General features: G+C 43.7%; 1 protein-coding gene across 6 annotated transcripts in view; it reads left to right on the forward strand.

Moving 5' to 3' along the window:
• LOC147008515 (neurotrypsin-like) overlaps positions 1 to 17561 on the forward strand; it is a 99514-nt gene that overhangs the window by 38158 nt on the left and 43795 nt on the right. The window contains exon 1 of one of the 6 annotated variants that reach the window (XM_085864178.1): positions 5438 to 5528. The exons of the other annotated variants lie outside the window; for them this stretch is intronic. Coding sequence (XP_085720304.1) covers positions 5491 to 5528 — 38 coding nt within the window. The 5' untranslated portion in view covers positions 5438 to 5490. Of the gene's footprint in view, positions 1 to 5437; positions 5529 to 17561 lie in introns of those variants that run through there. 6 annotated transcript variants of the gene reach the window in all.

Genomic DNA, 17561 nt, shown 5'->3' on the forward strand with positions numbered 1-17561 from the left:
GGATGCGATACTTGGACTCTGACCAAGGATCTGAGATGGAGACTTAATTCCTTTGTTAGGAGGTCTCTTCGGAGAATCCTTGGCTATCGCTGGTCGGATTTTGTGTCCAACGAGCGGTTGCTGAGGGAGACTCGGATTAGATTTGTTACCTGCATAGTCCGTGAGCGTCAGTTGTGACTGTTTGGACATGTGGCTCGTTTTCCTGACTCTGATCCTGCTCACCAGATTCTCTCAGTGAGGGAGTCTCATGAGTGGAGGAGGCCAGTGGGTCGACCACGTGCCTCGTGGTTGCAGCAGGTTGATCAGCATCTCAAGGAGATGGGGATGGGCCTGGCATCTGCCTGGGGGATGGCCAGACGGAGGCCCCTGGAGTACCGGCGGAAAGTGGACGCAGCGACGTGCTGTTCTGGCACATGCTCCCATACCTGACCTGACCTGATCATAAACCGACGTTTATAGACAAACAGACAGACAGACTGTCAGACATATACCAATTGCTTCATCCCGCTTTTCGCTTCACGTGCACAGGGTAATGAGAACACAGCACTGAGAGTGTCTGTGGTTTGTTATGCAAAAGTCTGTCATGTTTAAGTGGTCACGTTTGGTCATGTGATCGACACAGCATAAATGGTGGTTCTGTAGCTCAATGATGACAGGAATGTGCACAGCATAAGAAATAGTGTGAATGTATAATTGAGTAGATTCATTAATCAGCATGGTTCTTTGGTGCTCATGTTAACCATTTCTCAAAAGTTTGCAAATTGTTGACTCGCAATACATCTACCTTTGCCTCCCCTCCACTCCCCAACTCCCCCCCCCACCCCCATTTGGCTTCTTCCTCATCGAATTTGTGGATACTTTGCAATTTGAAGCTCTGTGTATTATAAAATGAATTCTCCTAAAAGGAACTTCAACAAAGAAGGAGGAGGAGGAGGTCATTCAGCCCAACAACGCCTGTGCTATCATTACCAACCTCTGGTTGTTTGTCCATGTTTTATGCATTTTTCAATGCTGAGCATCAAGCAAGGAAGCAGTACGTACCATTTTAGAGGTCTTTGGTGTGACTCGTCTAGGATTCAAAACCACCGACCTTCCAAACTCAGAGGGGACACTCTGACTAACAACTATTCCACCGAGGTTGGTTAAATGGGCCGAATTTTATTTTATTAACGGGCCATATTAATCATCGATAAAGCCAGGCTCTCTGCCTTGTTATCTGTGACATTCCACATTTCCTCTTTCCCTCCATCCTTCCCACAACTCCCACTTCCATGTATTAAGGGTCTTTCAGGTATAAATTTTGGGAATTCAAATACATGGCTTTAAAATGATTGTGATCCATATGTATATGTATCTATATATATATATATATATATATATATATATATATATATATATATATATATATATATATATATTCTGTATACCCCGGTTAAAATAGGTGTACCTTATCCCTGTGTCGTAAGAGGTGACCAGGGTTGCGTCAGGAAGGGCATCCGGCGTAAAACATGTGCCAAATCACTATGCGGATCATACGGATGATCCGCTGTGGCGACCCCTAACGGGAGCAGCCAAAAGAAGAAGAAGATATTATGTATATATATATATGTGTGTGAGGATCGTGCAGGATATGTATGAGGACAGTGTGACAGCGGTGAGGTGTGCGGTAGGAATGACGGACCGGTTTAAGGTTAAAGTGGGATTGCACCAAGGATCGACTCTGAGCCCTTTCCTGTTTGCAATGGTGATGGACAGGTTGACGGACGAGATCAGACTAGAGTCTACATGGACCATGATGTTCGCGGATGACATCATGATCTGTAGGGAGAGTAGGGAGCAGGCTGAATCGAGCCTTGAGAGGTGGAGGTACACACTGGAGAGAAGGGGAATGTTAGTCAGTAGGAGTAAGACGGAGTATATGTGCGTAAATGAGAGGGAGGGTGGTGGTATGGTGCAGTTGCAAGGAGTTGAGGTGGGGAAGGTGGATTGGTTTAAATACTTGGGATCAACTGTCCAAAGTAACGGAGAGTGTGGGAGAGAAGTGAAAAAGAGAGTGCAGGCAGGATGGAGTGGGTGGAGAAGAGTTGCAGGAGTGATTTGTGACAGAAGGGTAGCTGCAAGAGTGAAGGGGAAAGTATACAAGACGGTAGTGAGACCAGCTATGTTGTATGGTTTGGAGGCGGTGGCACTAACAAAAAGACAGGAAGCAGAGCTGGAGGTGGCAGAGTTAAAGATGCTGCGATTCTCGTTGGGAGTGACGAGGATGGATAGGATAAGAAATGAGTGTATTAGAGGGACAGCGCAGGTAGGACGGTTTGGAGACAAAGTGAGAGAGGCGAGATTGAGATGGTTTGGACATGTGCACAGGAGGGAAACGGAGTATATCGGGAGAAGGATGTTGAAGATGGAGCCGCCAGGCAGGAGGAGAAGAGGAAGGCCAAAGAAGAGGTTCATGGATGCCGTGAGGGCGGACATGCGGGTGGTTGGAGTGTCAATGGAAGATGTGGAGGATAGAGCAAAATGGAGACAGTTGGTCCGCTGTGGCGACCCCTAGCGGGAGCAAGCCGAAAGAGGAAGAAGAAGAAGATATATGTGTGTGTGTGTATATGTATATATATATATATATAAATGTGTGTGTGTGTATATGTATATATATATATATATATATATATATATATATATATATATATATATATATATATGTGTGTGTGTGTGTGTATATATATATATATATATATATATATATATATATATATATATATATATATATATATATATATATATATATACATATATATGTATATATATATATATATTTATATATATATATATATATATATATATATATATATATGTATATATATATATATATATATATATATATATATATATATATACACACATATATATATATATATATATGTGTGTATATATATATATATATATATATACACACATATATATATATATATATATATATATATATATATATATATACACACATATATATATATATATATATATATATATATATATATATATATATATATATATATATACACACATATATATATATATATATATATATATATATATATATATATACACACATATATATATATATATATATATATATATATATATATATATATATATATATATATATATATATATATACACACATATATATATATATATATATATATATATATATATATATATATATATATATATATATACACACATATATATATATATATATATATATATATATATATATATATATATATATACACACATATATATATATATATATATATATATATATATATATATATACACACACACACATATATATATATATATATATATATACACACACACACATATATATATATATATATATATATATATATATATATATATACACACACACATATATATATATATATATATATATATATTCATATCAAACTTAAATAATGGTCCAATATGAGGACGTTGGGAAGCATCACTTTTTCATAAATTACAAGGACATTCATGGTAAGACCTTAGCTAAAGCACAATAGAGGTGTCACTTGATGACTAGAAATGCTGAAAACACTGTGTGGCGACGGTGTGGACTTGCTCATGTCGAAGACTATCTTTGAGGTCTTTTTGTTATAGACTTGAATGAGTGATGTTCAGTCGAACTTTATTTTCTGGCTGTTAAAACTGGTATTATTGCCAATATTATTTATTTCAAACATGATAATGATGCATGATGGGTTTTTTTTTGCATCTATCATTGACAGGAGTCTTGACTAATTTTCAGAGACTAATCCACTCATTCCAGAGATACAGGAGTGAATTAAAAAATAAAATTGAGGAATCCACATTATTACATTACTCTAACTCAAATGGCACTTCGTAGAGTGCATACCTCCACCAGGCTCAACAGTTTACGTTTTGTATCCCACTGATAGGCTGGATCTCCTGACCTGACCAAAAATATAATTGGCTTGTTTTTGTCATCTTACCAACTCATCCACCAAGTTTTGTCATAATCTATCCACAACATTTTGAGATATGCTATATATATTCAGTATATCGTTTTTGGCCCCATTTCTCAATGGTGAAGAATTCTTCGTTACGCTAATTCACGACCAGTGTTTGTGTGTGAGATTGTTTGTTGCGCTCCTCCTCCTACAGTTCCGGGCCAATTACATCCAGACTTACTACAGAGGATCAGCATGACCCCACATAATACATAGGGGGTTTTATCTTTGCCGGTGATCTTGAGGGGGGGGGGATGCAAATTCTCGATGTAAATGTGTATCATGTAGTGCCACCTCTAGGTGGTGGAGGGTATTACAAGTCTCCACAATTAACAGTACAGTGTTGCTATCAGCACGTTTTTCTGGACAGTGAGATGTTTTTAATTATAAAGCAGTAGGTATATTTTTGCTTCATGCATGGAACACGGGGGAGGGGGGGGGGTTGCCTACACAGGGCTGTCAGTTGCCTATACACTGCCCAAATAAAGGCATGTGTGACGAGGACGTGTTACATGCTTGGAACAAGATCATCCATAGGGTGAGTATACTGCTTGTCACTTTTGAAAATTAAAAAATTATCCTATCCGGTTTCTGATCTTCACTAAAATAGAATCAATTCATCCTTGTCACACACCCATCATGTCCACCAAGTTTCATCCAAATCTGTCCACAACCTTTTGAGATATCGTGTTCACAAACAGACAAACAAGAAAGACGTCATGCAGAGCACGATGCGATGCTCAAGATCCAGGGAAGTACAGGGGCATTACGATCCTCAGTCATGCAATGAAGATGCTGGAGAGGATTCCAGACAGGAAGATTAGGAAAAAAGTGAAGATGGAGATCGGAGAAGAGCAGCACGGGTTTATAAAGGGTAGGGGATGATGGATGGGATATTCATGCTGAGACAGCTGGTTGGTAGAGGAGAGGTTGTAGGTGCAAGGTGAGATGACATTGGGTTTGTGGACCGGAGAAGGCTGACAACAATGTCCCGAGAGAGATGGTGATGGCGACACTGAGATGATGGGAGTGCCGGGAGCAGAAGTTAGGTTGGTGGAAGGGATGTACAAGGGAACGAAGGGAAGATTCTTGGTTGGTCTTCGGATGTCTGAGGAGTTCAGCGTGAACATCGGCTTGAGGCAGGCAAGCGCTCTCAGCCCACTCATGTTTATCATGGTGATGGAGCTGGTAAGCAGGAAGGTGAGCTTGAGGGGTAATATGGGGAGGGTTCTGTTTGTGGAGCAATTGGCTGTTGTGGTGGAAAATTGGCAGGAGATACAGGTCGTACTGGGGGAGTGGAAGGAGGCATTTGGGAAGCATGGGCTGAAGATGAGCATGGAAACTCTTGTGATGTGGGTTGGGCAGCAGAGAAAACAAATGAATTTCAAGTAAGAGGGGAAGGAGCTCAGGCAGGGAAATAGGTTTGAGTATCTGGGAGGAACAGTGACCGGGGATGGTAAGTCCAAGACAGATGTGCAAAGGAGGATTCAGGTGGGTGTGGATGTGTGGAGGGAGTAATGGCAGACAGAAAATTATCAATAAATTTGAAAGGGACGGTTCTGATGTCATGTGTAATGCCAGTCGTCTTTACGGTCTGGAGACAGTGTCAATGACAGAGAGGTAACAACAGAGGCTGCAGGTTTGTGAGAACAACTGGGTCAGGAGAATTGCGGGAGTGATAGGAGGATGGATGAACTGAGGGAGGGGGATTGGTTTGCAGATGAGTTTGATGGGCAGATTGGTGAAATGCCGGCTGAGATGGGCTGGACACTTGGTGGGGATGGGTGAAGAGAGACTTGCAAAGAGAGCACTAGACCGCGGTTGACATGGGAGGATTGTGTCAGGAGGGATACATCAGTTTGGTAGGGGTGGTTGATTTGGCTGAGGACAGAGGGGGATGGAGGAGTATCATGGTCAAGGTAAGTGGCTTTGCATTGGTATTTCCATTTTTTTTTGTCCACCACCTGTATATAAAAACGAAAAACACGGTCCGTCCGTGAAGCCATGTGATGATATGGCTCTTAATTCTGTACCGTTTGAACGTCATTTGTACACTAACTACACAACGTTTAGAATGTACCTTTTAAACCTTTCGACCCTTTCAACTGCTGAGACCCTTTCGAGTTTAGACCTTTGATTATGTACTATTGGAATTACATACTATTGGAATGTACGTTTTAAACCTTTAGACTAGTGAGACCCCTTAAACATTTGAAGACCCATTAAGACCCTTTTGATGCCGTGAGATATTTACATCCTTTTGCCTCCTTAGACCACTCTATAGCATTAGACCCCTTGAGTCCCCTTGAGACCCTATAGACCCCTAAGACCCAAAAATGTTAAGGCCCTTCAAGCCCCCTAAGGGTGTTAAGACCCCCTCCCCCAAATAGTTTTAATATCCGTAAATAACCCCAAGACTCTTTAAGACCCACAAGTCCCATTAAGACCCCCATGACCCTTAAGACTCCAAAGTCCCTTTAGACCTCAAGAACCTTAAGACCCCTCAGGATCCCCGAAGAACCTCCTTCAGGTCCTTTAGTCTTTTATGCTACCCCTTTTACATTTTACTTTAATATGTGCTACCCCTTTTACATTTTTGACACATTTAGAACCCTTCATCCTTTAGACCTTTTATACCCTTTAGACCCATAGAACCTTTAGACCCCACAGATCCTTTACACCTTTACACCCCTTAAGTCCCTTGACTCTCTTTAGACATCTTAGACATTAACATCAATTAGTCCCCTTATACCCTTCAGACATGAGACTGCTTGGACCCTTGACTATTTAGAGCTTTAAACTGCTTAGACCTTTTTATCCCCCTTTTACATGCTTGAGAGATTAGACCCTTTCGACCCCTTAGATGCTAACTATTATTGGAACGTACTCTTTAGACCTTTAGATTATCTAGAACCGATTAGGGCAGACACCACGCAAACATCCAGTCTTCTTGTAAAACACAGACTATAGTTTTTCAGCAAGTAAAGTGCAAATTCGACCCACCCAGAGGGTGGGTACTCTGCTTGCATGTACATAAGTACATCTATGCATGCAGGCATGCGTACATACAAAAATACATGTTTTTCAATGCTCGTGTAAATAATGCTTTGACCAATACTTGTGTGCATGCATGCGTGTATTTGTGGATAAATTAATGTACGTATGAGGTATATGACTTAGGTTATCCATATGTAAGGGATTATGATGTTGCCATTATTCCCCTGCCTTTTTTTCATTTTCCACTCCGTCATTTTTGGAGGTATTACTCCCATTCTAGAATCTGTGTAAGCTTTGGCTTGGTGCCCATCGCTACATGGGTCAAACTCCAGAAAAAAGCTTCACCGTGTTGTTCCAGGTGCATTAGGTCTTGTGCCAAGTGCACACTGTATGTACAAAATGGATTGCCTCGTACTTCGGAGGCCATTGCAGGGGCAGCTGAGTGGAAACCAAAAGAGGCTTGTTAAGGATTCCATGTGAAAGGGTGGATAATTATTGCATATACACAGCACAATTCATTAGGAAATAATGCTTTATTTTGTATTTGCAACATTTTACAATGTTTTCATAATGCTGGAGAACAAGCTGCCATCATAAGAATAAATGGGTCTGACATCTCCTATTATACATATAGGAGATGTATATCTGAAAATATACATCTCCTATTTGACTAATTACTATGGAACTGAAGGCTTTGGCATTTCGCAAAAATATCGTTGGAAGGTCATACTTTTGGCCACATGAGCATTATTTTACAGTCGATAGGAAAGGGTCTTGAGGACAACAGATGGACCACAGGAGCGTTGGAGGCAACATAGGGATTTAGACGGGAGACAGGTGTTCGCCGAAAAACATATAATGCCAAGTAGAAATAAGATTAATACAAACTTAAAATATTAAAGAAGAAAATCGAATAAGGAAATTTATAGGAGGCTTTTTGTATTCTGATGAAAAGGAAAAGGAGGTACAATGAGGTGAGAATCAATGTGAAGAAGAAATTGATTGATTCAAATCATGGATATATGTGTGCAAGATTTGGATGAGAGTGAAAGAGACACTGCATTCTCGGTTCAGCCACAGTATCTCCCAAGTTGGACCTGTCAGCACTCAATAGGCATCTGCCTTGAGATATGATATGCTTCTTGCAATGAAGAAATGCAACACCCAGGAGGCTACCCCACTCGGCATTGCACACCAAGTTGAGCCCACGACCTTTCCGGAACTGCAGCTAGAGATGTGAAAGCCTCTTCCTGGAAGTGTCCCCATAAACTGTCCTCCAGCACTATATTAAATATATAGGCCTGCATTCCGTCACAACGAATATGTAAATCCGAGTTTATTTTTTGAGGAGCATTGTGACGTGACTGTAGTATTTTCATACTTGTTATTTTGGCGAAATTTACTTGGTCTGTTTAATGGGTTCTTCTGACCCACAACCACCTTATTAGGTCATTGATGAATGGCTTCAAGCTAAAATGAATGAAGTGTTGAATTATTTAAATGAGAAAAGGCATAATACCATTGATGAACAACTAATCAATCTTGGAGTTGAATTTTTCACAAGTTTTCTCAGAAAAATGTAAAATTACTTTCAGCACTCGATAAAAAAGTTTAAACATGTACTGTGTTTTGATTTCCGTAATGCAAGTCTTGGCAAGATGTAAAACTGCATTTAAATTGGAGTTCATGGAACACCTGACCCCCCACGCTGTCTTTAGAAACAAGGTATGGGCAGGGTCTAAAAGCGGAAAATTTGATTGTTCGGGATGACATAAAATGCCTGAATATTTTGTCCAAATACTGCTTAAACAGAAAGGTTTTAAAAGTGACAAAAAAGCAATTTGTGTTCTCCAGTGTTCAAGTGTATAATTCAATTGAAATAAAGTAAAGATTTTAAAGGTTGTGGAAAAAAAAATCCAGAAGTTTACTGCCATTGATGCAGTCTTTTACACCTCCTTATCAAACACATTACATTAGTTCTTCTTGCCTGTTGTTTGTGTCCTTTATGACATCCTTAAAAAACAGTCAGTCTCCTGTTTGGAATGATTTCAATTTTGCTTGACTGCCAGACACGCAGATAGAGTAAAAAATATTATCTCACTCCTCTCTGCATATGTGCAATTGGGACAAATACATATGTCCATCAAATGTTTGCTCATTCCCTGATGGTGTTGCTCAAAACCCCCTCAACATTTTGCTGTTCCATGAGCTTCAACTTTGTTTTAATAATAGAAAAGGTAGTGCAGCTTTTCTTTTATTCCCACAGAAGTAAGTTTTTGTTTGTTCAGTACAGCCTTTTGGTATTGAAAATTTGATAAATACTGATACATTAATAAATAGCTTTCCAAGGTCCATAAGCCTGACATCCCACTTCATCCCATCGTGCATTTGAAAGTACACTTTGCTGCAGGATGTTTGAAACATGTTGATGGTGTCACTGAATTGTCCGCCAAAGATTTTTAATGGCCAAAGATGGAGCCTGGTAAAACCTTGATCTTGTTTGATGCTCCATCGTGTGTCATCGACCTGGTTGTGGTGGCGTGGGGGTGGAATGGGTGAGGGGGCCTGGGAGGGAAGAAAATCAAGAAATATAACATTGAGACAAGGAAAAGTAAAATGTGGGGGGGGGGGCGTTGATAACCGGTTGTAAGGAGATTTTAAAAAATGAAGAGTTTAAGGAAATTAACGCAAGGAAAAGAGGATGGAGATGGACATAAAATGTTATGTGAATGGCCTCTTTGGTTGGGTGCCTTAAAGCTTCCATTCGATACATTAATGTAATCTTGATATTCCCAAGGGACTATTTGCAATACAGCTGACTTTTTTGAAAGGATTTTATTCTGTTGGCAATTATTTGGCTGCTCAATCTGTGAAGCTTCTTGGGCAGGATTTTCTTTGGGTGTTAAATAATAAGCCTCCAAGTCCATAGAAAGTTTTCTGGGAGAGTTGAGAGAGTTGAGCTTTGCATGTGTCCACTTTGCACATCGAGTCTGCAGGTAGCCTGTGCTTGATTTGACTTAACTTGCTGGTTGTGGAACTGAATTTTTTTTTAACTATTTAAGTTTTTATTGATTATTTAATCCAAGTCTTTATACACATGAAGTTCCAAAAAATTACTCAACATTGTTAATTATATTTTCATTGGTTGTTTTATGCTACAATCTCAATGCATGATCTTGGGATTTGAGGTTAAAATCCCAAATGCTGTGTTGATTCTTCATTGTCTACTATAAATGGGCTTGTAATTCATATGAATGCACAGGTGTGTGTGTGTGTGTGTGTGTGTGTGTGTGTGTGTGTGTGTGTGTGTGTGTGTGTGTGTGTGTGTGTGTGTGTGTGTGTGTGTGTGTGTGTGTGTGTGTGTGTATACAGTTACATAACCTCAATTAAAAAGAAGGCACAGCCAACCAATAAATATATATATATATATATAACATAACTCCACTCCAATTTTGAAACAAATGGGAAGAGCAGTGTCAGCCTCGGGACACGTTTCACTTGTGATCCACAAGCTTCATCAAGCAGGGGGGAACCAAGCTGGCGCACGTGGCCGTTTTATCGTTATTTTTTTTTTAAACCACTGGACCTACTTCCGGTCATGCAAGGAATCATTGAACCTTTTTTGTTGTTAGAATAAGAGAAAGCCACATCATCATCATCATTGGGTTCCTGCTCATTCCTATGTTGCAAACGTCATGATCTGGTGTTATAATGATGCACATGAGTGGTCAGGACTGTCCTACCCTTTTTCCCCCACTGACATGCTTCTGGTTGAGCACCTACAAGAAATCCTGGATGGTGTATGTGTATGGGTGGGGTTTTCTTGTCTATCATCTTAGTTTAACACCATCCCCTTCTTGATGTCTTTATTAGTGTATTATATTGGGATGTAAGATCAATCGTTTCACTGGTTCACCCCCCCCCCTCCCTGTTCTTTGGTGTGCCAAGCTTCAATAATCAGTGGTTGGTGTTTGGTGGACATGGTGCTTGGTATTCCATCCAGGTCAAACTCGTGACAGGTTTGTACCTGGTTTCATGCAACTGATCTGCCCTACCCAGCCGCATTGCCCTTTTATGTTCATCCAAACGTGACTTCAGCCTTCTCCCAGTTTCACCAACTTATGCTTGACCACAACCATCACAAGTGGTACTGTACACCACTCTTGATTTATCACCAGATGGAATGAGGTCTTTTAATTTGGTGATAGTGCTGTGGATATTGCATAGTGGTTTGTAGGCCACTCCAATTTGTGCCCTTTGCATCACTTTGGCAATTATTTTCGAGAGGTCCAGGAATATGGTAGAATATACATCGACCAATGATTTCTTGTTCCTTGCTGGTTTTGATACAAGGTTTCTTGAATTCAGTTTAAAAAAAGCTTGCTGTAACCATTGTTGGATAAAATGTGCTGTGGCCATGTTATCTCTTTTATTGCAGCATCTTTGTACGATGAAATTGTCCATGCCTGGGATGCTAGTGTGCGAGCAACATTACGTTTGTGACAGACAGCATTACACGAATTAAAATCGAGCAATTTATTGGTGTGGGTTGGTTTTCTAGAAACAGATATTTACAGGGAGCCGTCATGTTGTCAGTGTACCTCCACATCCAAAAAAGCCAATAGTCTGTCCTTCTCCATGTCTTTAATAAATTTTAGACTGGGATAAACATCACCAAGTTTTTTCCAGGTGTTCTACTTTGTCCCGGTACACGATGGCAAATGGATAATCGATGTTTGCAATACATACCAGTGTTGTGGCGATCAATCATTGTGTCATCAACGTATCTATACCAGTGTTGTGGTGACCAATCATCGCGAACAGCAAAGACTTTCCGTTCTAACTCAACACTTTCAAAGACTTTCTGCCATCACCAAGTTCGACAGCCCTGAGAAAGCTTGCTGTGAAGCAGGTGAAACGTTGCCTGAGACCGGGTGTCTTCTTGCTTATTTCTCAAATTGATGGAGTAGATGTAGTTTACTTTTGGTTGAAAGTACCTTTTTACAGTGCAGCGACATCCCGCTGTTATATAATTGGCTATTCTGTCCTGTGTCTTCTGTCACACTTATTGTTGGGTGTGATGTGGGCAGAGATTACCGGGTGGATTTTGGGCCGAGATTGCCGGGTGGATTGTGGGTGGGGTTAATGCGGAAGAGCGACGTTTTTTTGTGCTGAATCGTTTTCTGTGCGACGCCGGAAGTTGATTTTCTGAGAAGGAAGTGATAATCTTCCTGTTCAATTAGTTGTTGATGCACAGCGTTGTAACTCTCGTTACAGCGTGGCGACATCGCGCTGTTAGATAATTGGCTATTCTGTCCTGTGTCTTCTGTCACGTCTTCTATCACACTTATGGCCACGTACGTCCCTTTGATCTGAGGGCTATAAATAGAAATTTGTCCTACGTCACAACTCTTCCCATCATGCATGCTAATTCACCGTGTCTACATTTAAATTTTATAACTGCAAAATTGTTTCATCATTCTTAACCTCGACCTTTACTACCCCCAGCCGCGCGATATCGAAGTATTCGCTTCTTGTTCTTCTATATATACCTTCAGCGTAGTTATTTCCATAATAAATGTTTAAATAGTCCCTTACCTTTCGACGGGTCAGTGGGATCCAAATTGCGTTGGAACGGGTAGATTAGGATTCACCCCCCTATTTTTCTTGTGCACATGGAAGGTTGTCGGCAAGGCGTTAGCAGCCATTTGATGGGGCATGTGCCAATCCCTTCCTTTCATTCCCTTTCTCATTAATTTCTCTCTCTTTTCTTTATCGTTAATTTCCTCTCCCTTTCTCTTTTCTCATACCACACGTAAGTACACAAACTTTTATTTAATACAGGGTGTAGTTTGGCACAATCTTTTCCCACACGCACGTCAGGCAATCAAGACATTAAGTACAGTTGCATAACCTCAAACTGTCCCCGCTCTAAAGGAGATCCCTCATCCCGCAACCCTCAACCCTCAATCCCATTGTGAGCCTTCGTGATGGCGATCACATGCCCGGGCGATGTTTGGTCAGCATTGACCTGAGAGAAATTGGCTCCGTTCCTTTCCCCATAATCGTTCTTGCATGCCTCAAACCAGCCGAATGCTTGCTCGCCTTAAGCAGTGGCAAGCGAGGTCCGACTCTTACGACAGCCAGAAGACCTGACTGAGAGGAGTCGCTGCAGAAACTCGAATGGACGGGCCTCGGGAGGAGGAACGCCAATCTGCTGCAGAACCCGCACAATGATGCACACATTCTTGAAGCTTCCAGGCCGGCCTTATAGAAGACCGAACACCGGAGCATTTGCTCGTGGCTCCTTTCAACAATCATAGGAGGCTGTCTTTTGCAACGGTCGTTTTACACCTGGCTTTCAATGGTCGTTTTACACCTGTCTTGCAATGGTCGTTTACACCTGTCTTTCAATGGTCGTTTACACCTGACTTTCAATGGTCCTTTGTGCCTTCGGGCTCTTTCGACATCGTTTTATTTGCTCGACTCTTTCAACAGTCGTTTGTGGACACCCTGAGGCACGACGTCAACAGGTACTGGACACTGTTCCACGAGGTCGCACTGCTGGTTCTTGGCACTTTCGCTCCTTTGGTTTTTATCTCGTGAACTGTCATCACGAGCGAGGAGCCGACGCTACAAGTGGGCGGGCAGACCCAAACTGATTAATATGACTGAAACCAAGCTACATTACAGACACATCTGGTAGGATCGCACGCTTAGGCTATCCCCTCACACATCTTTTCTGCTGCACCTTTCTCAGTTTCCCTTTTTAAATACACTTGCAGTACACACACACACACACACACACACACACACACACACACACACACACACACACACACACACACACACACACACACACACACACACACACACACACACACACACACACATCACTCTTCTCCACGCACCCGAGACACCTCAATGTTTTTTCGCACTTCTCTCCCTCAGCTTTGAATAGCGGTAGTGAATGCTTGGGCTCATGTACTGTTCGTGGTAGGTAAGGTGTTTGCTACGTTTGCTCTGTCTCTTGATCTCATTGCTGTACAAATTGCTTTACCCTAATTTCTCCTTGTACCATTAAAATCCTTATGTTTCTTCTCCCCTATTTTTTCCTGCTCCTCACTTGTGTAAATGAACCTGTTCTTGTTGAACCTATTTCCGATCTGTCCATGCCCGTCTTTTCCACCATTGGTCGAGCACTGTCCGCATGTAGATAGCTTGGGAGATTGAGATTCCCGATGGTTCGGTTTGCAAGTTCCAGCGTGTGCTCACGGGACAGCTCGGCTGCATTCAAGATCACCAGATAAGGTAAATAGTACATTTGCCGAGGGTGCGTTCCCCAGTTGGGCGGGGGGGACCCTCAGTTAAATGGTTGTTAGATGTACGGACACTGGGACTTGTGATCGCTTGATTGGCATTCGTAGTTGTGTCGTAGGTATCATAGTTGCATTGCAACCCACCATGGGGTGACGTTATTCGCTCACGGTGGCCTCAGGTCTGGGTGAGAGGGAGAAAAACCAAGGATTTCCCCCTTGTAGTCGGCTCGAGCCCCGAGAGCACAACAATATTGTTACGGCTGTGGAAATTCGCAATATACCATAAAGGGTCCTTTGGTGAGATATATCGATAAGTTCATGTGTAGTTATTCCACACCTGTTGTTTAGGGGGAATATGTGTGATTCATCCGGGCTGCGATGCTTTGAGTTAGCCATTTTTCTTTCTCTATCGTTATTTTGGATCCAACAACTTCAAACCAACCAACGACAACAGCAAAAAAAGAAACCTGCGCTAGTGCGCAGGTTTGCACACCCCTCTGCGGTGCCAAGGCCGGCACGGGAAGGGGGGCAGGGCATCTCCCTCCCCATTGGTGGAGGCCCGGCATGAGGCGGTCGGAGTGGGGGCACGCCCCCCTTCGAGAGCCTTCTGGAAACGCCTCGAAGGGAGGTGGAGCCGCAAACGGGGCGGAGCCCCGCGCGGCGAAGGGTGGAGCCTCACCTTACAAAAGGCAAACGGACGCGAGGCTTACCCTCTCTGATCGTGGCTCATGTTGGCTGTAGCTCTCTCCGAAAAAGGCACCAGCTCTCTCTCCAAAAACGCTCGATCTCTCTCGCTCTCTCTCCAAAAAGGCTCGGTCTCTCTCCTTGGGTCTCGCTCTCCAAAGCGCTCCCTTCCTCCTCTCTCATTCCCACGCTCGTGGCCCGGCGCGGCCTGTTGGTGGAGACGCGTACGGGAGGCGCCGCAGTGCGGCCTGTGGTGGACCTGCGTGTCCGAACGAGGGATGCCGGAGAGGGTTCGCCGGCTGCGTGGGAGGCCGCAACCAGGCGCGACCGCGCTGACGGTAGTAGGCGAGGAGGACTCGACGGTCCATGAGGGAAGTCACTTCTTTTCTTTTCTTTTCAGGCTTTTGTATGTGTGTTTGTGGCACCAGTCTTGTATAAAACCTGTATAAGTGACTGTGCTGTATATAATTGCCTTTTAGTTGGTTGTAGCTCTGCGTTGCTTTTATTGTTTTAACTGTTATATGTGCATTTTTGTATGGCTGTGAATACGTGCTTGCCGTGTGTGTGTGTGTGTGTGTGTGTGTGTGTGTGTGTGTGTGTGTGTGTGTGTGTGTGTGTGTGTGTGTGTGTGTGTGTGTGTGTGTGTGTGTGTGTGTGTGTGTGTGTGTGTGTGTGTGTGTGAAATAAAGTGCTTGCTTGTTGAACTGTTTCCCGTTTTGTTGCGTCCTTTTCTCCATTGAAAGTTCCATCTTGCATCACGTAAGGGATTGGTAGTGGGTGTAGACACCCAATAAATAATCTGAACCATCGAGGTTGACGATAACTCCACTCGGTTATCCCTGCAGCACGGAACGAGCCGCTTAAGCGGTTCGTGTCCGAAGTCGACCTGCGGCGTGGTACAACTCTCCTCGGTATGCTTTCCGTGTGGGTACTTAAGTATATCGACATTCGGCGATTCACCCTATTTCGCCGGGTAGAATGCGGACTGGGTTGTGGTGAAGTTAAACCCCCACCTGTGACTGGCTCCTGGCGGTAGTTCCAGGAGGGTCACGAATGAATTGTCCGTCCGGTGGGCGACGCGGCTGCCATTAGAGGTACGCGGCCGATCGCACGCCAGGCGGGCGAAATTCGTAACAATATTGTTGCGGATTCGCGCCCGCCGGCGTGCTGACGGCCACGTAACTCGAATCGCGGCACGTCGCCCACCGGACGGACAATCCAGTCGTGACCCTCTCGGACTAACGCCGGGAACCAGTCACGGGTGGACCTTTCGGTCTCACCGCGATCGAGCCAATCAGCCCCCGCGTGGGATAGGGTTGCTCGCCAAATTCGACCTACCTAAGTACCCACGCGGAGGGTAGACCGGGCGATCGCACCTCGCGCAGGTCGACTTCGGACACGGGCCACTTAAGCGACCCGTTCCGTACTATCGGGATAACCGAGCGGTGTTATCGTCGACCTCGACGGTTCGATTAATTATCGGGCGTATTCAGCCCACTACCAACCCTTTACGTGAAGCAAGATGAGGATTCAATGGAGGAAAAGACGAAGCGAAGCGGGAAACAGTTCAACACAAAGCACATTTATTCGCGGCACACGGGAAGCACACATATACAATTCCACCAAATGCACACAGAAAAGAAAAACACAATGCAATTTACACAAAAAGCAAATGTAAAAGCGAAAACACAATGCAGAGCTAATACCGACTACCGAGCACACGGCAACACTTATACAATTCTACTTCACAGACGGCGCCGACAACACATACCCAAAACCAAGGAAAAGAATACCCTCAAGGATGAGGCGGGCCTGAGGCCGAGACCGGGTCGGGCCTACCCGTCTGGTGATGAGACGCGGAGCGGCGATGGTGCCTCAACTCCGCGGGCCTCGCGGGCAGTGTCTGGTAGGGGGTGGGAAAGGGGCCCCCTTGGTCGCACTATCTCAGCGCGGGGGGAAACAGGAGGGGGTTGTTGATGCTCGGGGTATAGAGGATTTTTATTATCCCGCGACGAGCGTCTCCACCTCGGCCAGGTCGCGCTGTCGGCCTCCCTGGGGTGCAGCTCCCTGCACGACGCGAGCACCCCCTCGTCTGCCCTCGCCGCCTCTCCACAGCTCCGTCCCCTTTTTGCTCCGACTCCAACGCACACGACGCCCAGCTCCTTCTTGCCAACTCCACCGCCCGCGAAGTCTTAACTCTCTGTTCTCGACTCTCCTACTCTGGACTGACGAACACGGTCGCTTATATCAGCTCCGTGGCTTCGCCCTCTCATCTTTGACCCCCTCCCTTCGACCTTTCACCTCGCTCCCCATTGGCCCGAGAAAAAGTGGGCGTGAATGCTTTTTGATCCATAAATTTGCATATATCGATCGCCCTCCAACGCCCTGGGGGCGGGGCCAATTCGCCCCTCGCTCACCGATTGGACGGCAAAAAGTGGGCGTGTGTCGTTTTTGATCCGTTTTTGAAGCACAAAATCCGTGATTTTGTACACGCTGTTCGGCGCGCGCCCTGCACGAGTCCAAC

The sequence above is a fragment of the Eptatretus burgeri genome, chromosome 18 (assembly GCF_056783735.1).
Source record: "Eptatretus burgeri isolate ZD-2024b chromosome 18, Ebu_testis_v1, whole genome shotgun sequence".
Lineage (NCBI taxonomy): Eukaryota > Metazoa > Chordata > Myxini > Myxiniformes > Myxinidae > Eptatretus > Eptatretus burgeri.